This window comes from Phocoena phocoena, chromosome 4, assembly GCF_963924675.1.
Source record: "Phocoena phocoena chromosome 4, mPhoPho1.1, whole genome shotgun sequence".
NCBI lineage: Eukaryota > Metazoa > Chordata > Mammalia > Artiodactyla > Phocoenidae > Phocoena > Phocoena phocoena.
Window position 1 is genome coordinate 54,676,709 of NC_089222.1, and position 25,387 is coordinate 54,702,095.

General features: G+C 35.0%; 1 protein-coding gene across 1 annotated transcript in view; it reads left to right on the forward strand.

Annotated features, from left to right (window-relative positions):
• Positions 1–25,387, forward strand: part of NAALADL2 (N-acetylated alpha-linked acidic dipeptidase like 2) — an 862,695-nt gene that overhangs the window by 265,638 nt on the left and 571,670 nt on the right. Inside the window, 1 exon segment of the mRNA XM_065875821.1 lies at positions 23,861–24,011. Within this exon segment, the coding sequence (XP_065731893.1) occupies positions 23,861–24,011 (151 nt within the window).

A 25,387-nucleotide genomic window follows, 5' to 3' on the forward strand; every position in this document is an offset into this window, starting at 1 on the left:
ATATTTGTTTTACCGACATATGTATTTCAGTGGATTAACTTTTAGGTCATTTTTATTTGTCCACCTTAATTAATCATAGCTCAGCTGGGGCTTAAGGGATTTTAGAATAATAATCATATTTCAGTAACCACTCTTCAGGGTAGTAAACTTTTTCAATAAACTTTTTTTTTGTTTTTTTAATATTTGAAATGTTATGTTTACACATACCTCCTTTAAGAAAATGCAAATAATATGTAAATTCATCCCCATATATAGGCTGAGTTAATAGAACATACATTGTAAAAAGGTAAAGATTTTCTTTTGTACTGTATTAAATATCTTGTGTTACTCAAAATACCCATACTTTAACATAGCATTTAGAAAATGGCATGTAGCAGAGAGATATTTTGTAAATACTGCGTCAGTAGGTCTGTTACTTATATTTAGTCACAAATGTTAGTATCTGTCTCTTCCTTTCTCTCTGTCTCTGTCTCTCACATATATATGTACATTCATAAATAGTTTCCAGTAGAGTTAACAAATGAAAGGATATAAGAAAATTAAAGGAGAACAGGAGAAAGGGAAGAATTATATTTCAAAAATTAATTGAAAGGAAATATTAAAAGCAATAGGAAAAATTATTAAACAAAAGGCATTGATAGGTACTATGAATAATCTGTAGATACAGGTTTAAGTGGAAATCATAATTTTTTTAGAATACTTTAAGAGACCCCATGAATTATAGTATGATAGAAAAGACATGGGTTTTGAAGACAGACAGACATAGTTCTTTTCTCAGCTCCATCACTTTGTGCTAATAGATTGGACAAGTTACTTAAACTTTTGGCCTCAGTGTTCCCAATTGTACAAGAAAATTAATAACACCCTTCTTTCTGCATTATAGTGTAGCTCCAACTACAAAATGTATGTCAGGATACAGGCAAGTAATAAATGGTGATTGTTACTTTCTAAGGATAAAACTTAGAAACCAATAAATAGGTTGTATAGCAATCATGCAAATTTTAAGGCTGCTGGAACTAGCTTTGTACTTGAAAAAGCTTTTGAGTTTTGCGAACTGTGAGCAAAGAGAGTACCATCAAAAAAAAAAGCATTTCCCATATCTCAGATCCTAACCTGGTTTTTCTACTTTTCTAACCCCTAAAATATATACCAAGCCCTGACATGAGTCTCTTTATCGAAAAATCTCATGGTTATATATTATTAGTTTCCTTACAGGATTTTGTATAGAAATTAGGTTATTGTAATTTCTCCTAAACTACCCCACACAGTGAATGACTTGGCCTCCATTCCCATTTTTAAGTTTCCCTTCCTTAGGGATCATAGTACTGGAGAAGCTAGATAATAATAATGATTCAGATAATTTTCACTGATTACACATGACAACTATAGTGGTTTCTGTGAAAATTATTACAGGTCTGAAATGGTGTGGTTTCTCATTCATTTGATTATATGATTTATCTATCGTCTTGCTCTACTATATTCCTTTTTAGATGTTAGTTATGAAGCCAGTAGGGCAGCAGTGGAAGCAGGCTATGGCTCAGTATGGAGCTTTTCATTCTGTTCCCGAAATACTTGTAAAATTATGTCAGTAACCCAAAGGACATCTTAAAGGATAGCCTCACAGAATTAGAAAATATTTTTCTACATTAAGATGAGAGTAAGGTCAGATATAGACTACACAACCAAATACAGATAATGCTTTTCTTTGTCTTTTCTTGCTCTCAATAATTTTAAGAATGAATATTCACTATGAGTTCTATAAGGAAAAAAATATTATTATTTGTCCAAGAAGGGAGAGAAGGGAAAGCTAAAGAGAAATGCTGCTCCATGAGAGTTATTCACTGTCCATCTGATTCCTTTCACATCTGTGTCAGTCATGAAATCAGGAGTCATGAGTTTTTTGATTTGCAGAAATGAATTTGTTAGTGGGTAATCGCCTCTTCAACTGTGCAGATATGGAAGAAATTCTGGCCCTTCTTTATTTTCCAGCATCTTTTATCCAGAGAGGTTAGAAATGTATGCAAGCATGTCCGAATGATTATGACCAAAATATTCAAAAATTGCAACCCTCTGTAAATGTCTGATATGACTCTCCACTTTGCAGATATGACTTTTGTAATTGAGACAAAATGGCACATGCCTGTACTAATTTCTATATTAATTTGGCATTGTTTCTGCCCACTGTTGGCTTTATTAAAGGCCCTTCCCCTTGGCAGCCTACTCTTTAGTTTCCAAGTGAAGCTAGTGCTCATTTCTACTCACAGGGGGTGCTTGGCAGCTGCTGGACCAGATGCTCCACTGCTGGACACTTTGTCTGATTTGAGTCAAGGGACATGGTCAGGCTGTTTTCGAAATATTTAATTTAGCCAGATGCCACAGTCTTCAATGTGCTGTCAGTTGTGATGAATTTGTTCCATACTTAATATTTGCAGATATTACAATGTGCAAATTGTTCTTAAGATCCGTATATTAAAAAATAATGTACTTTTCAATTTTTTTTTTGTTTTCCGGTTCATTGTTTTCTGCTTCTATATTAAATAATTCCTCTTCCTAGTTAATTTTGTGTTTCTTTTTTTTGTTTAACATCTTTATTGGAATATAATTTCTTTACAATGTTGTGTTAGTTTCTGCTGTATAACAAAGTGAATCAGCTATACGTACACATATCCCCATATACCCTCCCTCTTGCGGCTCCCTCCCACCCTCCCTATCCCACATCTCTGGGTGGTCACAAAGCACTGAGCTGATCTCCCTGTGCTATGCGGCTGCTTCCCACTAGCTATCTATTTTATACTTGGTAGTGTATATATGTCCATGCCACTCTCTCACTTCGTCCCAGCTTACCCTTCCCCCCTCCCCGTGTCCTCAAGTCCATTCTCTACACCTGTGTCTTTATTCCTGTCCTGCCCCTAGGTTCTTCATAACCTTTTTTTTCTTTATTTTTAGATTCCATATATATGTAATAGCATATGGTATTTTTTATCTCTTTCTGACTTACTTCACTCTGTATGACAGACTCTAGGTCCATCCACATCACTAAAAATAACTCAATTTCATTTCTTTTATGGCTGAATAATATTCCATTGTATACATGTGCCACATCTTCTTTATCCATTCATCAGTTGATGGACACTTAGGTTGCTTCCATGTCCTGGCTACTATAAATAGTGCTGCAACGAACATTGTGGTACATGACTCTTTTTTTTTTAAATTTTATGTATTTATTATTTTTGGCTGCGTTGGGTCTTGGTTGCTGCACGCGGGCTTTCTCTAGTGTGGCAAGTGGGGGCTACTCTTAATTGTGGTGCACGGGCTTCTCATTGCAGTGGCTTCTCTTGCTGTGGAGCACGGGTTCTAGGCATACGGGCTTCAGTTGTTATGGCGCATGGGCTCAGTAGTTGTGGCTCGTGGGCTCTAGAGTGCAGGCTCAGTAGTTGTGGTACATGGGCTTAGTTGCTCCACGGCATGTGGGATCTTCCCGGACCAGGGCTCAAATCTGTGTCCCCTGCATTGGCAGGCGGATTCTTAACCATCGCACCACCAGGGAAGCCCACATTACTCTTTTTGAATTATGGTTTTCTCATGGTATTTGCCCAGTAGTGGGATTGTTGGGTCATATGGTAGTTCTATTGTTAGTTTTGTAAGGAACCTCCATACTGTTCTCCATAGTGGCTGTATGAATTTACGTTCCCACCGACAGTGCAAGAGGGTTCCCTTTTCTCCACACACTCTCCAGCATTTATTGTTTGTAGATTTTTTAATGATGGTCATTCTGACTGGTGTGACGTGATACCTCATTGTAGTTTGATTTGCAGTTCTCTAATGATTAGTGATGTTGAGCATCCTTTGATGAGTTCGTTGGCAATCTGTATATCTTCTTTGGAGAAATGTCTATTTAGGTCTACTGCCCATTTTTGGACTGGGTTGTTTGTTTTATTGATATTGAGCTGCATGAACTGCTAGCATATTTTGGAGATTAATCCTTTGTCAGTTGTTTCATTTGCAAATATTTTCTCCTGTTCTGAAGGTTGTCTTTTCATCTTATTTATGGTTTCCTTTGCTGTGCAAAAGCTTTTAAGTTCCATTAGTTCCCATTTGTTTATTTCTGTTTTTATTTCCATTTCTATATGAGGTGGGTCAAAAAGGGTCTTGCTGTGATTTATGGCAGACAGTTGTGCCTATGTTTTATTCTGAGAGTTTTAGAGTGTCTGGCCTTACATTTAGGACTTTAATCCATTTTGAGTTTATTTTTGTGTATGGTGATAGGGAGTGTTCTAATTTCATGCTTTTACATGTAGCTGTCCAGTTTTCCCAGTACCACTTATTGAAGAGGCTCTCTTTTCTGCATGGTATATTCTTGCCTCCTTTGTCAAAGATAAGGTGACCATATGTGTGTGGGTTTATCTCAGGGCTTTCTATGTTGTTCCATTGATCTATATTACTGTTTATGTGCCAGTACCATACTGTCTTGATTACCATAGCTTTGTAGTACAGTCTGAAGTCAGGGAGCCTGAGTCCTCCAGCTCCATTTTTCTTTCTCAAGATCGCTTTGGCTATTCGGGGTCTTTTGTGTTTCTATACAAATTGTGATTTTTTTTTCTAGTTCTATAAAAAATGCCATTGGTAGTTTGATAAGGATTGCATTGAATCTGTAGATTGCTTTGGGTAATATGGTCATTCTCACAATGTTGATTTTTCTAATCCAAGAACATACTATATCTCTCCATCTGTTTGTATCATCTTTAATTTCGTTCATCAGTGTCTTATAGTTTTCTGCACACAGGTCTTTTGCCTCCTTAGGTAGGTTTATTCCTAGGTATTTTATTCTTTTTGTTGCAGTGGTAAATGGGAGTGTTTCCTTAATTTCTCTTTCAGATTTTCCATCATTAGTGTGTAGGAATGCAAGAGATTTCTGTGCTTTAATTTGTATCCTGCTACTTTACCAAATTCATTGGTTAGCTCTAGTATTTTTCTGGTGGCATCTTTAGGATTCTTTATGGATAGTATCAGGTCATCTGCAAAGAGTGACAGTTTTACTGCTTCTTTTCCTATTTGGATTCCTTTTATTTCTTTTTCTTCTCTGATTGTTGTGACTAAAACATCCAAAACTATTTAAAAAATAGTGGTGTGAGTGGGCAAGCTTGTCTTGTTCCTGATCTTAGTGGAAATGGTTTCAGTTTTTCAACATTGAGAACGATGTTGGCTGCGTGTTTGTCATATATGGTCTCTATTATGTTAAGTTCCCTCTATGCCTACTTTCTGGAGGATTTTTATCATAAATGGATGTTGAATTTCATCGAAAGCTTTTTCTGCATCTATTGAGATGATCATATGGTTTTTCTCCTTCAATTTGTTAATATGTTGTATCACATTGATTGATTTGTGTATAGTGAAGAATCCTTGCATTCCTGGGAAAAATCTCACTTGATCATGGTGTATGATCCTTTTAATGTGCTGTTGGGTTCTGTTTGCTAGAATTTTCTTGAGGATTTTTGCATCTATGTTCATCAGAAATGCTGGCCTGTAGTTTTATTTTTTTGTGACATCTTTGTCTGGTTTGGTCAGGGTGATGGTGGCCTCATAGAATGAGTTTGGGCACGTTCCTCCCTCTGCTATATTTTGGAAGAGTTTGAGAAGGATAGGTGTTAGCTCTTCTCTAAATATTTGGTAGAAATCGCCTGTGAAGCCATCTCTTCCTGGGCTTTTGTTTGTTGGAAGATTTTTAATCACAGTTTCAATTTCATTACTTGTAATTGGTCTGTTTATATTTTCTATTTCTTCCTGGTTCAGTCTTGGAAGGTTGTGCTTTTCTAAGAATTTGTTCATATCTTCTAGGTTGTTAATTTTATTGGCATTGAGTTGCTTGTAGTAATCACTCTTGATCCTTTGTATTTCTGCAGCGTCAGTTGTTACTTCTCCTTTTTTATTTCTAATTCTGTTGATTTGAGTTCTCCCTTTTTTTCTTGATGAGTCTGGCTAATTGTTTAGCAATTTTGTATATCTTCTCAAAAAACCAGCTTTTAGTTTTATTGATCTTTGCTATCGTTTCCTTCATTTCTTTTTCATTTTTTTCTGATCTTATCTTTATGATTTCTTTCCTTCTGCTAAGTTTGTGTTATTTTTGTTCTTCCTACTATAATTGCTTTAGGTGTAACGTTAGGTTGTTTATTTGAGATATTTCTTCAGGCAGGGTTGTATTGTTATAAACTTCCCTCGTAGAACTGCTATTGCTGTGTCACATTTGTTTTAGGTTGTCGTGTTTTAACTGTCAGTCTTTTCTATGTATTTTTTGATTTCTTCTTTGATTTCTCCAGTGATCTCTTGGTTATTGAGTAGCATAGTGTTTCACCTCCATTTGTTTGTATTTTTTATAGTATGTTTCCTGTAAATGATATCTAGTCCCATAGCATTGTGGTCGGAAAAGATACTTGATACAAGTTCAATTTTCTTAAATTTACCAAGGCTTGATTTGTGACCCAGGTTATGATTTATCCTGGAGAATGTTCCATGAGTACTTGAGCAGAAAGTTTATTCTCTTGTTTTTGGATGGAATGTCCTATAAATATCAATAAAGTCCATCTTTTTTAATGTGTCATTTAAAGCTTGTGTTTCCTTATTTATTTTCATTTTGAATGATCTGTCCATTGGTGAAAGTGGGGTGTTAAAGTCCCCTACTATTATTTTGTTACTGTCGATTTCCCCTTTTATGGCTGTTAACATTTGTCTTATGTATTGAGGTGCTCCTATGGTGGGTGCAGAAATATTTTCAATTGTTTTATCTTCTTCTTGGATTGACCCCTTGAACATTATATAGTGTCCTTCTTTGTCTCTTGTAATAATCTTTATTTTAAAGTCATTTTGTCTGATATGAAAATTGCTACTCCAGCTTTCTTTTGATTTCTATTTGCATGGAAAATATTTTTCCATCCCCTCTCAGTCTGTATGCGTCCCTAGGTCTGAACTGGGTTTCTTCTAGACAGTGTATATATATGGGTCTTGTTTTCATATCCATTCATTCAGTCTTTATCTTTTTTTTTTGGAGCATTTAATCCATTTACATTTAAAATAATTATCGATATGTATGTTCCTATTAACATATTCTTAATTGTTTTGGGGTTGTTATTGTAGGTCTTTTCCTTCTCTTGTGTTTCTGCCTAGAGAAGTTCCTTTAGCATTTGTTGTAAAGCTGGTTTGGTCATGCTGAATTCCCTTAGCTATTGCTTGTCTGTAAAGGTTTTAATGTCTCCTTCAAATCTGAAGGAGATTCTTGCTGGGTATAGTGATCTTGGTTGTAGGTTTTTCTCCTTCATGACTTTATGTCCTGCCACTCCCTTCTTGCTTGCAGAGTTTCTGCTGAACGATCAGCTGTTAACCTTATGGGGACTCCCTTGTATGTTATTTGTTGTGTTTCCCTGCTGCTTTTAATATTTTGAATTTAATTTTTGATAGTTTGATTAATATGTGTCTTGGCATGTTTCTCCTTGGATTTGTTCTGTATGGGGGCCTTTGCATTTCCTAGACTTGATTGACTATTTCCTTTCCCATATTAGAGAGGTTTTCAACTGTAATCTCCTCAAATATTTTCTCAGTCTCTTTCTCTTCTTCTTCTGGGACCCCTATAATTTGAATGTTGGTATGTTTAATATTGTCACTGAGGTCTCTGAGACTGTCCTCAATTCTTTTCATTCTTTTCACTTTATTCTGCTGTGTGATAGTTATTTCCACTATTTTATCTTCCAGGTCACTCATCTGTTCTTCTGCCTCAGTTATTATACTATTAATTCCTTCTAGAGAATTTTTAATTGCATTTGTTGTGTTGTTCATTAATTGTTTGTTTGCTCTGTAGTTCTTCTAGGTCCTTGTTAAACGTTTCTTGTATTTTCTCTATTCTATTTCCAAGATTTTTGATCATCTTTACTATCATTACTCTGACTTCTTTTTCAGGTAGACTGCCTATTTCCTCTTCATTTGTTAAGTCAGTTGGGTTTTTACCTTGCTCCTTCATCTGCTGTGTGTCCCTCTGTCTTCTCATTTTGCTTAACTTACTGTGCTTGGAGTCTCCTTTTCCCAGGCTGCAGGTTCATAGTTCCCATTGTTTTCGGTGTCTGCCCCCAGTGGGTAAGGTTGGTTCAGTGGGTTGTGTAGGCTTCCTGATGGAGGGGACTGGTGCCCGTGTTCTGGTGGATGAGGCTGGATCTTGTCCTTCTTGTGGGCAGGACTGTGTCCAGTGGTTTGTTTTGGGGTGTCTGTGAGCTTATTATGATTTTAGTCAGCCTCTCTGCTAATGGGTGGGGTTGTGTTCCTTTCTTCCTAGTTGTTTAGCCTGGGGTGTCCAGCACTTGAGCTTGCTGGTTTTTGAGTGGAGCTAGGTCTTAGCAATGAGACCAGATCTCTGGGAGAGCTCTCACCGATTGATATTACGTGGGGCCAGGAGGTCTCTGGTGGTCCAGTGTCCTGAACTCGGCTCTCCCATCTCAGAGGCACAGGCCTGACTCCCAGCTGGAGTACCAAGACCCTGTCAGCCACATTATTTACGTGTAAGTCACTCTCTGGCGTCTGTCCTTTGCCCAGACAGGAGGGGGTTAAAGGAGTGGCTGATTAGGGGGCTCTGGCTCACTGAGGCCGGGGTGGGAGGGGTAAGGAATGTGGGGTGAGACTGCGGTGGCAGAGGCTGGCGTAACGTTGCAACAGCGTGAGACACACCGTGTGTTCTCCTGGGAAAGTTGTCCATGGATCATGGTGGGCTGCACAGACTCCTGGGAAGGGAGGTGTGGATAGTGACCTGTGCTTTCACACAGGCTTCTTGGTGGCTGCAGCAGCAGCATTAGCATTTCATGCCCATCTCTGGTGTCTGAGCTTATAGCCGCAGCTCTCTCCCATCTCTGAAGCTCGTTTAGGCAGTGAATCTCCTTTCCTTGTGCACCCTGAAACAATGGTTTATTGAGCCTTAGACAGTTCCAGATTTCCCCCATACTCCCTCCTGGGTAGCTGTGGTACACTAGGCCCCTCAGGCTGTGTTCACACAGCCAACCCCAGTCCTCTCCCTGGGGTCTGACCTCCGAAACCGGAACCTCAGCTCCCAGCCACCACCTGCCCTGGTGGGTGAGCAGACAAGGTCTCAGGCTGGTGACTGCTGGTTGGTACTGATCCTCTGTGTGGGAATCTCTCTGCTTTGCTGTCTGCACCCCCCTGTTGCTGCGCTCTCCTCCATGGCTCTGAAACTTCCCCCCCATCCACCCCCCCCATCTCCACCAGTGAAGTGGCTTCATAGTGTTTGGAAACGTTTCCTCCTTCACAGCTCCTTGCAGAGGTGCAGGTCCCATCCCTATTCTTTTTTCTCTGTTTTTTCTGTTTTCTTTTGCCCTACCCAGGTACGTGGGGAATTTCTTGCCTTTTGGGGAGTCTGAGGTCTTCTGCCAGCATTCAGTAGGTGTCCTGTAGGAGTTATTGCACATGTAGGTGTATTTTTGATGTATTTGTGGGGGGGAAGGTGATCTCCACGTATTACTCCTCCACTGTCTTGAAGGTCCTCCCTGTGTTTTTTCTTCTAATTTATTAAGATGAGAACTAAGTTCCTAGGAAAACCATATAAACTATAAATTTTTTGCTGAATGTAATTTCCACTGTATCCCAAAAGTTTCATTATTATGTTTTCTAGTTTTTATTGTGCTCCAGATGCTTTTCACTTGCTCTCTGATCCATAGTTATTTGGGAATAAATTAATTTTGTTCATGGTTTTACTATTAATTTCAAATTGATTGGAGTATGGTAAATATATGGCGAATAAAAGTCTAGCTTTTAGAATTTTTAAAAGGTTTTCTTTCTGACAAAGTTCATGTAAATGATTATTGGTGGGTAGATGTGTGCTCTGTGAGAAATGCAATTCTCTATCTCAAGTTCAGTATTAATTATTTAATTCCTGTATATTCATACATATTTGGCTTTTGGAATTTTTTCAATTCTGAAAGAGGTAGATCTCTCATATAATTCTGTTTGTAGGGTTCTATCTTGCACGTCTTATACTGTATTTTTATTTTGCCATTATGTTGTTTAGTGCATTCAAATTTATGCCATATCCTTTATCTATTTCTTTGATATTTTTATCATTCTATAGTGTATTTTTTTATTCTTTAATTTACTTAATTTATTTCTGAAACAAAGTAATTGAATTTCTCATAAACAAATAAAAAAGCTTACAATGTTAAAGAAATACACGTTTCCAAATCTTAATTAAAATTGCTTTTAATTTTAGATGTTTTATATGAATTTGCCTCTTCTGCCTTTTTTAGTTGGCCAGATGTCTATTTGATTATCTTCTTTTTTCCAATCTTGTCTTGTTTCAAGAAAGTTTCTTGTAAAAGAAAAAAAAAGAAAAAAGGAAAACATATTGCTAGGTTATTATTCCCTTTGATTCAATTCAAACATCTGATTTAGTGTGATAATTCATTTGTTTCCTTTCAGGGTAAAAATTTATGTTTAATTTTTTCTTCTACCTTAATGTTCATTGTTTATCTTACTTTATTTTTCTATTTTCTGATTTAATGTGTTCATCCAACTTTATTAGATGAACACATCTTTTTATTCTCTTAAACGTTTTTGAGATCTTCTAATAAAAATTATACTGCAGTATTAATTATGACAGTGATACTATTTTGCATACACCTGTTTCAAAATGTTATCATGTATTATCACATTTGTCTTATTTATTTGACTTGTACAAGGCACGTACTCTTAGAGAAATGGGTTTAGATAAACTTCTGCTCAGTGCCAGTGTGACTTCTATGAATTCCTTGACAGATGGACATTTCTCCGTCATAAACTCTATCTCTTGATGAAGTCTTCATGTTTATTTCATTGCTGGGCAATTCCAATTTTTGCAACGTCTCTTCTTACGTAGATGTCCAGAGCTACATAGAGTTATTGTCTAGGACTATTCTAGAATCATTGCTCCTTAATCCAACCTCATATCCAAAGAACACTGTTTCTGAAGATAAAGCCATTTCATTTCTGGGCTTAGATAGGTTGGGAACATTGTGATCTCAAACAATTGAAAACACAAAGAGAGGGGAGTAAGGAATCATTTCCTCTGCTATTGCTCACCAGTATACTTTTCATTCATGTTCAGTTTATTTTTTCAGTTTTCCTATTAGTTTAAAAACACTGTTATTATTTTCACTATTACAAGCTTCATAACCATAGGAAAAATCACAACACCTCACAGAGAAACAGTTTTCTTAAGCTGAAGAAACAAAAATCAAATACAAATAATAAAAATAATGAGAGTAATCTCAAAAGTCTCCTGTGGTGGTTGTGATAATTAAATAATATTAGTCAGGCATTTGGGAAAATCCTTTTTAAAGATACTAATCCAATTTAAGAAATATAATGAAGAATAATAGTTTTCTTTATATCTCTTTGAAAATTAAAGAAAAAATGTTTAAGTATGTAATTTACAGTGCAGCCCTAGTAAGTATACATATAGAAGATGTAAATACTAAAGATAAAGGTAAGTGGTATATTCCTGAACCCTTAAATAGTTTGAAACATATATATGGGATATAATCAGCTGTGAACATGAGAAAATATAATAGAATTGCAAAAGATTTGGAAGCATATATTTCGCTAACAATGTAAGCATTTTTTTCTTTGTCTATGAGCAATTCAATTAAGTAAAGCTTATTGAGTCTGATCAGCCCTTGTTTTCAGGGAATTGCAGTTCAATTTCATTTTTAATTAGAATTAAACATTGTGGATTTCTTACCACTGGTAAGCAAGATCCAGCAATAAAGTATGTACTTAATTTGTAGTAAGTTTCTGAAATTTAGTGCAGAGAGTGAGCAGTATGTCTGGTTAATATTTAAACATCTCACCATTTTCTGTTGTAGAAGTTTCCATTTATAAAAGCTGCTTTCTATAACAAATTACATTCACTTTCAAATAAATCTGTTATCACAACATGAGCAAAACTTATTCAATTAAAAGAGAAAACAAAGTAATTATTTACTCCTATTTTATGTGCACAATAGCTTGTAAGGGTTCTAGAAATGCCTAGGAAGGTAGATTTGTTGGCTTAAAAAATCATTTTTGCTTAAGTATTGCTTCAATAAAATATAGGTGTATTCATATGGGATAGATATTTCTCTATAGGAAAACATTCACGAGAGAAGAGAGACTTAAGTTCCCTTGTGATGAACCCATGTGGAAAGAAGCAATGAACCATAAGGCCAGTGTGATAATGTTTTTTTCTCTCCCAGTTTTCCACACCTGTTTCTTTTCTGTGTCTTTTTGTTCAGTGGTATTTTAATGCTGTTCATCATGTTGGAGCTAGTTGAGAACACTGCATCCAAAGTAACTTTGTTTTTTTCCATGCACTCAGGCATTAAACTGGACATGTTCTCTGCCCGTCATTTTATCTTAATATAGTACTAAAAGAGAGAGAAAGAAGTGGGGAAGTTTGCAATAGTTACCTCAGTCACCTGGGATACAGTCCATTGAAATAACACTTTGAACTATACTCTTAGATAAGATATTGTATATAAGATAATGAAAAATGTAACAGGTTGATTTAACAGTTATTATAGTTTTTGAAAGGTAACTCAGAGTCAGATTCACCTTTGATATCTATTTTAAAAATATCTGAAATCTGACTGAATATATAGATTATGTTTTCTTTACCCAAAAGGGAGTAGTGATTCTCAAGAAAATCAAAAGCCTTTCCAGGGCCAGGGAAATGGAAACTCTGGCTGTGACCCCTGATGGATTTGCACTGTAAGAAGACATTGTCAATTTCTGCCAGACAGAATTGCAAAGACAGCAAATGGTGATCTATAAACTGCATGGACAAGAGATGTGCACTCTGACCCTTGTTTGACAAGTATAAATCTTTCTAATTAATGATGTTAGAAAGGATAATATGGAAGTTATTTCTATTCTGATTAAATTATCTGCAAGATGTATGCATCAGGTTTGCTTCCTAAAAGAAGCTACAAAGAATCCATGTCCATGTATGTGTAATTCTTTACCTTGTCCTGGAGTAAGAACATCCTTCAGCTGTTCACATCTGGTTACAAATCCTATGCCTGACTAAAATCTTAGGTTTTGAATAATTAAATGAATTAATTTCAGGAGAGGTTGAGAAATTGTCTCTGTGAAGTAGACTGCCTTTTTTTTTTAATGGAGAAAAAAATAACAGGATAACAAAAATAATGTTTCCTTGATAGGTAAGGAAATGTAATAATCATTATCCTAATTTTTAAAGATATAAGCTACTATTTTAAGTAATGGGATTATAAAAATTTTAAAAGCCTACTGCAGTTTGGAAAAAAATTATGACTTGGCGTATTTTAGGATTTTTTATTCATGGTTCCTCCAATCTAACATACAAAAAACAGCCTGGTAATAAGTGATAGACAGTGGAGGAGTATTTTAAAGTTATATGAATATTTACTTTTGGAAATAAATTCATGAAATTTCATCATTTTTATGTCAAGAAAAAATTTTTTTTCAGATTAACTAGTTGTTTTTGTTTTTTCCCTGATACCATTCTCTAACCACAGACAATTGCAAAGAAATTGCATTCCCTCAATTATCAACCTTGTTCATTCTCTACCTTCTCTTCTTCCTTATCATTCCCTTGAAAAACAAAAGAAAATAAAAACCCTCACACATTATGTAGCATTTTACACTCTCAAAATCCTTCAGACGTATTACCTCCTTTGAATCTACCAGTCATTTTGTGTGATTGGCGGGGCAAATGTCATCTCTTTTTACGGATGAGAAAATTGAACTTTGTGACTTTTCAGTGGCATGCCCAGCATCTGTCACCTAATGGCTGGTCCACTTCAAGACTTGCTATTCTTTTCATCCACCATGTTGCTTACAAACCAAGCTACAGAACAATAATTCGATAAATTCAGATGTATTCCTAACAGCTTCAGATATCATGTAACACTTGCAGGTAGTGCAAGATTAGAAGTTTTACCATGGTAAATTTTTAAAAGTAATTTGACATAGTCTTTTTTATGTTAATATTCATTTAATTTTCTCTTGTGTGTCTCTTCCACATCCACCCACCTTGGAGAAGATACATATAAAATTTTTAGCTAAAGAATGACACTCCTAGAACTTGACTTGTTTTTAAAAATTTTATATGATGAGTCAAAATGCTGTAAATTTAGGAAAGATTGAATGTCATATATACATCTAGTCACCAATGTTTTTTTTTCTTTTTATATGTAAGAAAATTGGGAGGTCTGTTTAATATTTCTGTTAAAGAAACAATTTTGTAGGCAGTAGAAAATTAAAGTGATTAATATCAGCACATTGAAACATCAGAAGATTGTCAGTAAACATAATAATTTCTGAGATATCTTTAGAAATATTTTATTTTTTATTGAAGTATAGTTGATTTACAGTATTGTGTTAGTTCCAGGCATACAACATAATGATTAAGTTTTTTTTATTACCTTCCATTATAGGTTATTACAAGATGTTGAATATAATTCCCTGTGCTATGCAGTAAATCCTTCTTGCTTGTCTATTTTATGTATAGTTCATACCTGTCAATCACATACTCCTAATTTGTCCCTCCCCCCCCACACACTCCCCTTTGGTAACCATAAGTTTGTTTTTTATGTCTGAGTCTGTTTCTGTTTTGTATATAGATTCACTTGTAGAAATATTTTATCTTTATTATACATGGGTTTATCTCTATTCATTATGGCTTTAGTTAAATATGCTCTTAGTTAAGAGCATTTGTAGCATATATTAAATTTTTTTAAAAATAGTATATTTTCAAAGACTAAATTATGTGAAGTGCTCTTTTTTCTTGATCTTGTTATTCAACTGGAAAATTGCATAATCTCAGAGATTCATGCATGTGGTTATGTGAGACTATGCTCTCTTTCTCCACTGCCTGTCTCTTCCTCTCTCATATATTTACATATATAAGCACAAAAAATATTAAGTTTGTAAGTCAGAAGCTTATGTCTTTATGACTTCATTTCTAAATATATATAGTGTTAGTATTCTTTTCCATTCCTTTTGAACATGAAAAGCAACAGCACGTCTACAAAGGGAAAGAGATGTACACGCAGTTGGTAATATCAGCAACATATTTACTAGTAACAATTGTATATTTTTTCTTAATATTCGCTATCAATAATGAAATCATGTTAGAGAAATTGATAAGGACAAATACCCTTTAGTGTTTTCAGTTCATGAACCACCTATGCAGAGGAAAATACCCCAGGCCACTGTGTTTCCTCTCACTAAAAATAAAACGATTTAGGTTAATGCTTGCTGGTCCCCACTCTGTCATTGTATTCTCAACCTAGAACCTGGAGCAATGGATCTATACTGCATAGGTGGATCCAAAATGGATAGGAAAAATGAGGAATGGGAAAATAAATTATAGCATTCTCCTCAATATTTTGAAGCTATAGTTGGAAAAATAACATCATATTTGAAAAGATTTTTTTTTAATATTTAGACTTCTTCCATGCAGCAGACATTGCAAATGCTGTCAAATATGTAATATGAACTTTAAAAAACAAAAAAATGCAGAGTCACAATTTTTTTCATTATTTGAAAGCAATATGGTTTAATGGGAGAAGCACAGGAAAATAAACTATGAGGACACATTCGTTTAGTCTGAAATCTGTGATTAACTATGTGATCTTGATAAAATCATCTTTATCCCATGATTACTTCATTTGTGAAATAAGAATAATCCCATAGGCCACAATGAGATATTAGTTTAAAGCACAAACATATATGCATGAGAATACCTTATAAAATAGGACACCTTCACTCCCTCCCTCCCTTCCTCCCTTCCTTCTTTCCTTCCCTCCCTTCTTCCCTCCTTCTTTCCCTCCCCTGTAATCTAGTGATAAAAGTTGAGGACTCTTTTTAGAACTCTGACAACAGGCTTAACTTTCTGAATAACTTCAGGTTTTTTCTTTACAAAAGCAGAGGGTCATTGCTTCTTATTAATCTCACTATAATTATTTAAATAACTTTGGATACATCAAGTAAAGCAATTTAAAATCCAAGTAAAGGTGTTCAGTGAAATAAAAAGAGAATGCTGCTATGATTATGCCTCAGATATACTCAGTCTGATTACAGTGAATATTCCTCACCATAATAGTCTTTTTTTTTTTTTTGACAAAGAAAGATGAGTTTACTTCCAAAATATAACAAAATATAACAAAGCAAACAGGAATCTTACAAATCTCTTTAATGGCATCCTAATGATACAATACATAATTAAAGGACCAAACAACAAACCTATTAATAAGGAAAACAATTTCAAGAAGAAAGAACAACATAAAATTTAAGCCCTGAAGTCAAAATATCTGCTTAAGAAATGATCACATATTATGTGTTCAATGTTTTTATTTTCACATGTTCCAGAACTGTTTAATTTAAGTGAGTAAGAATGTACTATGAAATGTTAGTTCATGGTTTTTAAAAGTGTTTTTTTATTTTTCTGTTATTTTTCTGTTATTATAGCCATGAATCTTCAATCTAAAATGTCCACATTCTGTTGTTTTAATACATATTAATTCCCATTATGGCACTTTGTAAAAATCCAGGTCTTCTTAGCATTCTAAATAAACAGTCATACAATTCACACAGTATTGATTTTAGTATCTTCTCAGAAAGCAGATCACAGCAAGAAGCATCTGATGTGTTTTATAAATTCACCCTTTGGCTAGTCTATTTGTCTTTGTAAAGGATGGATGTATAATTTAAAGAAAAGGTGCGCTTTAGTGGAAAGATCACTAGGCTTGAATTCAGAAAACTCTTGTTTGATCCCTGGCATTACCACTTATTAGCTCTGACCCCAGGTCAAGCTCTTCACCTTCCTGAATCACAATTTCAGCAACTATATAATGGGAATTGAAATGACTTATATCAAATGCTTTGAATAAAAATCAGCAAATAACTTGTGAGACAGTATCTGGTTTATAGTAGATGTACAATTAATACTTGATGATTTGGCCTGAAGATGACTCAGAAGACCTAGATTCTAATCACATGATTTTCCTGAATCTTTATATAAAGTTTGACAGATATTTATCATATATGAATGTATTAATTTGTTAGGGCTTCTATAACAAAATACTCCAGGCTGGGTGGCTTAAACACAGATTTATTTTGTCATAGTTCCGGAAGCTGAAGATTTAAGATGAAGGTGTTGACAGGTTCAGTTTCTCCTGAGGCCTCTCTTCTTGGCTTGCTGATCGCCACCTTCTTGCTGTGTTCTCATGTGCTTTTTCTGTATGTACACAGACCTCTGATGTCTTTCCCTCTTCTTATAAGGACACTAGTTGCATTGGATTAGAGCCTACCCATATGACCTCATTTAACCTTAGTTACCTCTTTAAAGGCCCTATTTTCAAATGTAGTCACATTCTGAGGTGTACTGGGTGTTAGGACTTAAACTTATGAATCTTAGGGAGACACACCTCAGCCCATAACAATAGGCCTTAATTTTATCTGTAAAATCAAGTTTGTCTCGTTACGTTATATTTGTTCTCATTTTCCACATGAAGGCTCAGGAAACTTTTCTAGGCTATGGAGGCCAGAGGAATGGTTCTAATACTGAGCCAATGTTTTGATGAGACTAAATTACAGAGAAAACCACACGTTTTCTCCTTTGGTTTTTGATATCAGGTGGTAGTTCAGGGATCTCCTGCATTGTGACCAGTGAAAATAAAGAGCAAGGCTCACATTCAGTGGGTTCAAAAGGGTGAGTCAACAACTTGGGAGCATCTGTAAATGGATTAGAGCCTAACTGTGGAATTCAGCCAGTATTCCCTTGTTGGACACTGAAGGAGCAGATTGTCTAAATGACAATAGCAACAGCATCCTCCTGGAATAGGAAAGGCATTTGGGTTGAAAGTAAGAGTAGATGCCAGTTAAGTACAGAAGTTAAGTGGTAGGAATCAGAGAAGGGTCCTTTCTCTTTTACTGTCCCTGGCTTTGATTTTTCTTTAAATGATTGTTTCCTGAATATCTGAATACCATGCAGCCACCCAGTTCACATATGCTGTCTGTCCAAGGCAATGGGAATATAAACCTATGTTGGACCATTTTCAGGTGCCAGACTACTACCCCTGAATGAGTAATTCCCAAGGAGCTTTTCATTTTGTAAGGTTTGTTCAGTAAGATTGTTGTGTCCTGCCCACGGATTTGTAGTACCATTTATTTCAGAGGTGGTTATTTGGCAACAGATAGCTTTATATACTATACACAAGGAAAAATATATTAATATGGTTCACAGCAAGAAATATGAGATCATATTTCTTGGTCAAAGACATTTCATCTCCAAGACCCTGTCAATAAGACAAATCCACATGTTCAAATCCCTGGGGGCTAGTTTCTGCTTTTTATCGCTATCCTTAGATAACAAAACATCATACAAAACAAAATAAAACAAAAATCAAAACAAAATAGACCTATTTTGTTATGTATTTTTACAGAAGTATAAAAAGACAACACACTTAGTTGAACATGTTTATTTTTATTTCAGAAACAATCTGGCTTAATACTTATCTCACGTTCTAATGAACACATGTAAGATGTCACAAAAGAATTTATTGAATAAGTTTTCCAGCCAGTGGAGGTGAATAGTAGAGCAAAATAACATTCATGTAATACACTTGTACCTGTATACACTATGTTTTTAATTAATTAATTAATTCATTCATTCATTCATTGGTACATACACTAGTTTATTCATTAACCCAACAATAGAAAAATCATTTGTTGCCAGGCACTATACTAGGCACTAGGGATATAAAATGAAGGTACAAGGTTACTGTCTTCAAGCAGGTCATAATCGAGTGCTACTAAAGTTATCCATCAAATCCTTTTTCATTACTGAGGATAAAAAATAATACTAATAAAATTTCACTTTGGAGACTGGGGGCATTAGAAGTGTTTCAGGTGATGTGAAGCCATGACATAGCTTGAAGGGAGTTGACTGACTCTGTATAGAAACAGAAAAATGTCTCGGGGTTACTAAGGACCATTTCTTGGTTACTAGTCTAGCATCTATCTCAGATACCTCATGCCTATTGAGATTTTAGCACCCATAAAAACTTAAGAATCATGTTGGTTCAGCACTTAGTGGTTCTTTCAGTTAAACAAAAGAGGGTGGGAGGCATGTGAGTAGGATGTTGGTTTAATGGTTCCTATGTTCATGAAAACATAATATGATTTTTTTTGAAGAGGAGGAGCAATCCTTAGATATGTGGAGACTAGTAATTATCACTGGTGGACATTTTGAATAAACATAGTCAGTAAATTTATGCAATATTTAACTTCTCTCCTAGAAATAAAATATTAGTTGAAGTACTTATTAGAGTAGAGTAGAAATATTTCCAATTTAGACAGAAGGTTGATAGCTGCATTGAAATATTATTCATTTAACTGCGTGATTTATTACAATTGTCATATATGTTTTGGGGTATAAACACTGTAAAATAGTTTTGAAAGATGAAATTAACACTTCACAGTGTACTATATTTAAATTAGTACTGAATTTATACTGAAAAGGAAGAATCAATTCAGTAACTCAGAATAGTTTCAATGTACAGATTCTAAGTGTTTTTGTTTCCCCTATATTCTGTCCCTAACAGAAGTTTAATGCAAAATTAAAATATTCATACTATATATTATATGAAATCATATCATAAAAACTACCTGAAAAATCTTTATTAATCATAGAAAGTGTGTTATTTTGGGGGAGGGGATCCCTGCCAATAGTTTAAAAGCAAATTTCATGTGTGACAATATATTTAAAAGTACAATAAATGTCTCCTTAAACAATTTTAAAATCATAGAATTAGACTACATGTGTCTTTAATTGAGAACAGAATGGGTCTTTGAGGCTAATGTTGTTCAATCCTTGCATTTTATGGATGGTGAAACAAAGACCTGGAAAAACTATATGAGTTGTCACATAGCTATTTAGTGTCAGGGTTGGTACCAAAATCCAGTACCATCAAATGAAAAGTCTCATGCTTTTTCATTTGTCTTGGTTATGGATTGATTTATTTGCAAATAACCGAAGCACCCTCAGAGAAAGGGAGAAGAATCTCACCCAATACAAGTGAAAGGCACACAGCTGGACTTGAGGTCTGTATGTGCCATTCCCCCTCTTGCCCATTCTCATCTTTGTTTCCTCTGAATTCCCACTCCTTTTTAGTTGCCACTTTCCTTGGTAAGGCTCATGGTTTCTACATTCTGAAAAGACTAGTTTGCACATGTCAGAAAGTTGATTCTGAACAGAGAAGCCAGTTGCTCATATGGTGCTTTGTGTGAATTAGGAAATGGTGCCCCTCCAGGGCATTACAGCCTTGTGGGTCAGTGCACCACACTAGCCAGTGGCTCTGGCCTGCTTCTCCATGAGCACACAACACTCAGGCCCAACGTCATCTGCCTGACTCATTTTTGGTGTCTGCATTCCAAGTCCTGATTGGTCCTACTTGTATCAAATGTTGTCTTAGTTTACAAGGTGGTAAGTATGACAAAGAACCCCAAACTTATCAGGTATATACTTGAGAAAGAGAAGCAAAGGACAGTTGAAGTTTAATATAGGGAATCTGGCCTTACACTTGCCATCTCTTTTCATGTATTAGACCCCTAGTATAATCGTCAATATAGGTCTCAAGCTGTAAGAGGTCCTAGGCAGAGCTAATAACTCTCACCTGTGTACCCAGGGACAGTCTGCAATCAGACATCCCAATGACAGCTGGTTTCATCCTCTTGGCCTTGGCTTGCCTTTGGAAGTATTTTAAAAAATGTAATCTCACCAGAATACAAGGTCTTTTGAGCATTTTAGGCAACCTCCACCTCATCAAGTTCAAAGTGCAATGTTAACAATGCAAAGGAACATTTTTAAAATTTGATGTCATGTAAGCAATTTCTTCTGTTGACAGTGTCATTGGCAATAGACAATTCCTGAAATTGAGTCGCTGAATTAAACTACTTATTTAAGAGCTCTATGATGGTCAGTGTGGGGTGGCATCAGGAACCAGATTTGACAGTGTTGAAGAGGTGTCCACCTCAGGTCCAACTGTTATAGGCAGAGGACGGGAAGAGGGGGTCAGCTTGCATATAAAGCTGTCTCTTATGAGATGTAGGGAGGTAATCAAGTCTGGCCAAAGATAGTATTCTATTAAACCACATTGCTTCATTATCAGCCGTTAGGTATAGAAACATATCATGGTACATATTCCTTATAAAAGGGATCTCAACATATTTCCAAACATAATCAGAAGAGACAAGATATGCAACTTTAGCATTTTATTTTTGACTAAGATAAATTTAACCACAAGGTTTCATAAACATTAAATAAATTATCATATTTACCTTTTTAGAAGATACTTTTGAAGCTATTTTGACTTCCACTAAAGCAGTATCAGCACATTAAAAAAAAAAAAATTTGTTGGTTATCACTTCCCTTTCTTTGTCCAAAGCAGTGATCTCTCATAGATTCACTTTCCACTGACCCTGAATCTAGCCTCACAATCCTCCCGGCGTCCATTCATTGTCAGTTAATTGGAGTTAGTACTCAAGTTGAAAACTGTTCGTCATTCCACTGGTAAACTCAACTTCCTAAGAGCAAAGACCTTGTCCTACTTACCTTCACATCCCAATGCCAGCATATTACCGCATAACAGCAACACTCATTATATAGTTACAAATGGATACATGGCCCAGGAATTATAAAAATAGTTTTTCACAAGCCGGTAATTCTCAGAAGAAAATATGCAGTTGCCAAAATCACAAGCAAATATAAATTTAACTTCATTAATAATTAAAGATCTTTGGAGAAATAAATTTTGGCCAGATTGACAAATATCTTTTGAAAAGTAATAATATTCAATGTTGGTGATAATGAGGGGAAACAAATACATATACTACAGGTAAGAATATAACTTTTTATAGCGTTTCTAAATGGAAATTAGTTTACAAAAAGAAAATCATAAGAGCAGGAATACTTTGACTTAGAAATTCAACCTGTGAAACTACACTTGATTAAAATAGATATTTGTGCAATGATTTAGATAAAAGGAATTTTGTTCCAATGTAATATAAAAATTTTTTGAATAATTTGATTAACAGTCAGGGGTTGGTTACATAACATTTGATGGCCTTTTTATATAATATTATTTATATCACTCATACACAGTATACAGCTATTAAAATGATACAAAAGTATACTTATCAACATGGACAAATGTTTAGTATATACTGTTAAGTGAAAAATAAAGATTGCAAAATAGTATTTATCATAGATTTATTTGTAAATATATGTGTGAATGTGCATAAGCCCCAGTAAAAGGATCTAGAAACACCAACATGTTAACATTTGCAACCTCTTGACAGGTAAGATAATGGGATTGCCTTTAACTTTTTTGTTTTGCTTTGTTTTGTTGACATGTATATCTTTCTCGCTAATGATCACAAATTGCTTTAGTAATAAAAAAGAAATTTTTAATATTTAAAAAATTGCTTTCTAGAGAAGTTCATTTTTTTTCTTGATATATTCTCCTATAGTAAGCAGAACATTGAAAATCATTCCATTGATCATTCTTTTTGAGAATAGCAATTTCAGCATCCAAACATTAGAAATCCTCCCTAAGGACTTCAGTCCTGCATTTGGAGCATCAGTCTTAAATCTCGCCCTTTATTCACATATTATTTTCTCTCTTTTTCTGTCTCTCATTCCTCCTCTCTCCCTGAATTTTTTCCCTATCTTCATTAAGACATTGATGGGGAAAAAAAAGAAGTCTGATCAGAGTGGTTTCTTATAGAAGGTATACATGTGAGTCCATTATACTTAGCTTAGGTTCTCAGTGTTGGGTTTTTTTTTTCTTATTATAAAAATCCATACTTGTTCATTACTTGTTTAAAAATGGAAAAGTACAGAACAGTTTTAAAGGAGTTGAAAAGATGCAATTAACATAGCATACTTATATCAAGATTGTGACTTATATCAATCATGTAAGTCACACCAAGATGAATAATATCTTTACCCACCAAAATTAATTTAATAAGTTAAAACAAAGAGAACCTGGGATGTCAAGTTCATCTGCCCCATCATACTTCTCTATTGTGTACTTAAGAACAGAGCGGAACCTTTGCATTAAGTATGTTCATAGAGGTAATTGGGATATTTTCAAAGTATTTAATGACAGAGACAAAGCAGGAACTGACCATTTAGAAGGAGGCCCACTACTTTGTTGTGTATATACCCATTAGTTGCTCTATCTTAGCGGTCTGACTGGGACATCCAGGGCAGAGACCAGAGTGACTAGTGGGGGCCCTCAGGAGCTTCAGGACAGTGGCTGTTTGCCAAACCATATGAAAGATTTCAACATTTTAACAACTGGTGTGGCAGTCTCAGCCTTGGAGAAAATAAATCAAAATGCTGTTGGATGTCTTCTGCTCTAGGGAAGAATATAATAATGGTCAGAACAGCTCTCCTTTTACAATGGAACTTTGTCTGTGGTAGATTTTTTGTTAATCTCATGAAAGTGAAAACTTCCAAATCTACTTGGACAATTAAAAAATGAAGAAATTCCAAATGCAGACAACTGAAATCAAATATAAACATTATAAGAATGCAGCTTAAATATTGTTGAACAGAGGAAAAAGGAAGAGGCCAGTAGGATAACTCTCTGGGCTTTGATAATGAGAAAATCGGAAGTTTCTACTTATTTTAAAAGAAAACAATAACAGAAAAAGGAGTCATCTAATTGTACTCACATTTATGAAGTGTCCATATATGAACTAAAAATGTATATGAGGACATTTTAAATAATTTGTTCTCCTCTTTTAGCTTTCCTTATTGGAAAAGGCTGGATTTGGAGGTGTTCTTCTGTATATTGATCCTTGTGATTTACCAAAGACTGCAACTCTTAGCTATGATACCTTTATGGTGTCACTGAATCCAGGAGGAGACCCTTCTACACCTGGTTATCCAAGTATTGGTAAGTTCATTATTAATCTTTTATTATTCTTGTAAACACTACAAGGTTGTAATTTATAAGTACACTCTACCTAAAGTAATCAAAGGATAGTAAAGTTGAAGAATTCTTAGCACTCCATATTTTTAAAAGTGAAGTTTTATCTTCCCAAAATTGTAGACTACCCATTTGTTGGAATAAAACTTGCTAAAAATCCTGCAATACATTTTTGTCTCAATAACAAGAGAAAACATTTTATGTGTTATTATTGATTGACTGATAAGATAAATTAACACCATGTGAGACGAGTACTCTATGTAGGTGGAAAGTACGTGCACATACCTAGAAGTATGAAATGTCTGCTGCTTTGGAGTTGTTACAACTTTAAGTCCAGAGTCGAGGGGTAAACATGCTCAAGTCAGGTGACTAAAACATTGGGAAATGATGCTGGAAAGGAATGGAGTGGACACAATCAAATTGTCTGGCTCCCTAAAAGAAGGGATCTCATTGGTTTGTCTAGCCACTGGCAGCATAGACATGGTCATTTTGCATCAAACATCCTTTTCTTTCCCAGCAAGCTGTGTTCATTATAGTGGGAATCATGTGGCAAAGATAAAAACAACGGTGATTTTGGCAGGTGCTCACTGTACCATTGATTCTCAGTCTAATGTATCATTGACAAATATTCTTTTTAAACAGACTTGGCAGAGGCAAAGCTCTTTGGACCTCCTTCCATTGTGATACTAACCCATTAACCATGATACTTCAGTCAGGAATTAAGCTAACAAAAAGTTCATGTAATTATCCATGTGTTCCATCAATATTTTTCCTTGTTTTCAACAAGATATTACAAAAGACTAATAATATCTTACTTAAGTCTAACTGTCCTTTATATATATTAACATTACCAATCAATTAATAACTTTTTCCAAGAAGGAAGTAAACTCAGTCAAATATGACTATAATTTATGAATTTTGTTGGTCTACTGAGTACTGCTTTGTCTTTTAAAGTACCCCTTTAATAATCCATGTAAGAATCTGTACTTTGTACAGTCCGCTCTCTCTTAATTACAATTTTGAAATTAAAATTAGTAGGTATCCATCTACAATTCTCAGGCATCACCAAAAATATCAATTGAGCTCTCTCATTTGCAAATGCTCTAATTGCCTTGGGTTGTAATGCCTCAGCATCAGGAGGTTGCACATGGCAGCTAACTCTGTATGGTAAATCAGTGGTCTGCAATGCTACTGAAAAGCAGATACTTTATGAATACTCTGCTTAAGTGGTAAGTTGCCCCATTGGCAACAGTTACTCTTTATATATTTTTGGCTCAGGTCATTTAATAAAAGTAGAATTCAGTCATATCTAGCAAAGTGCTGGCCAGTGTCTTGAGAATCTC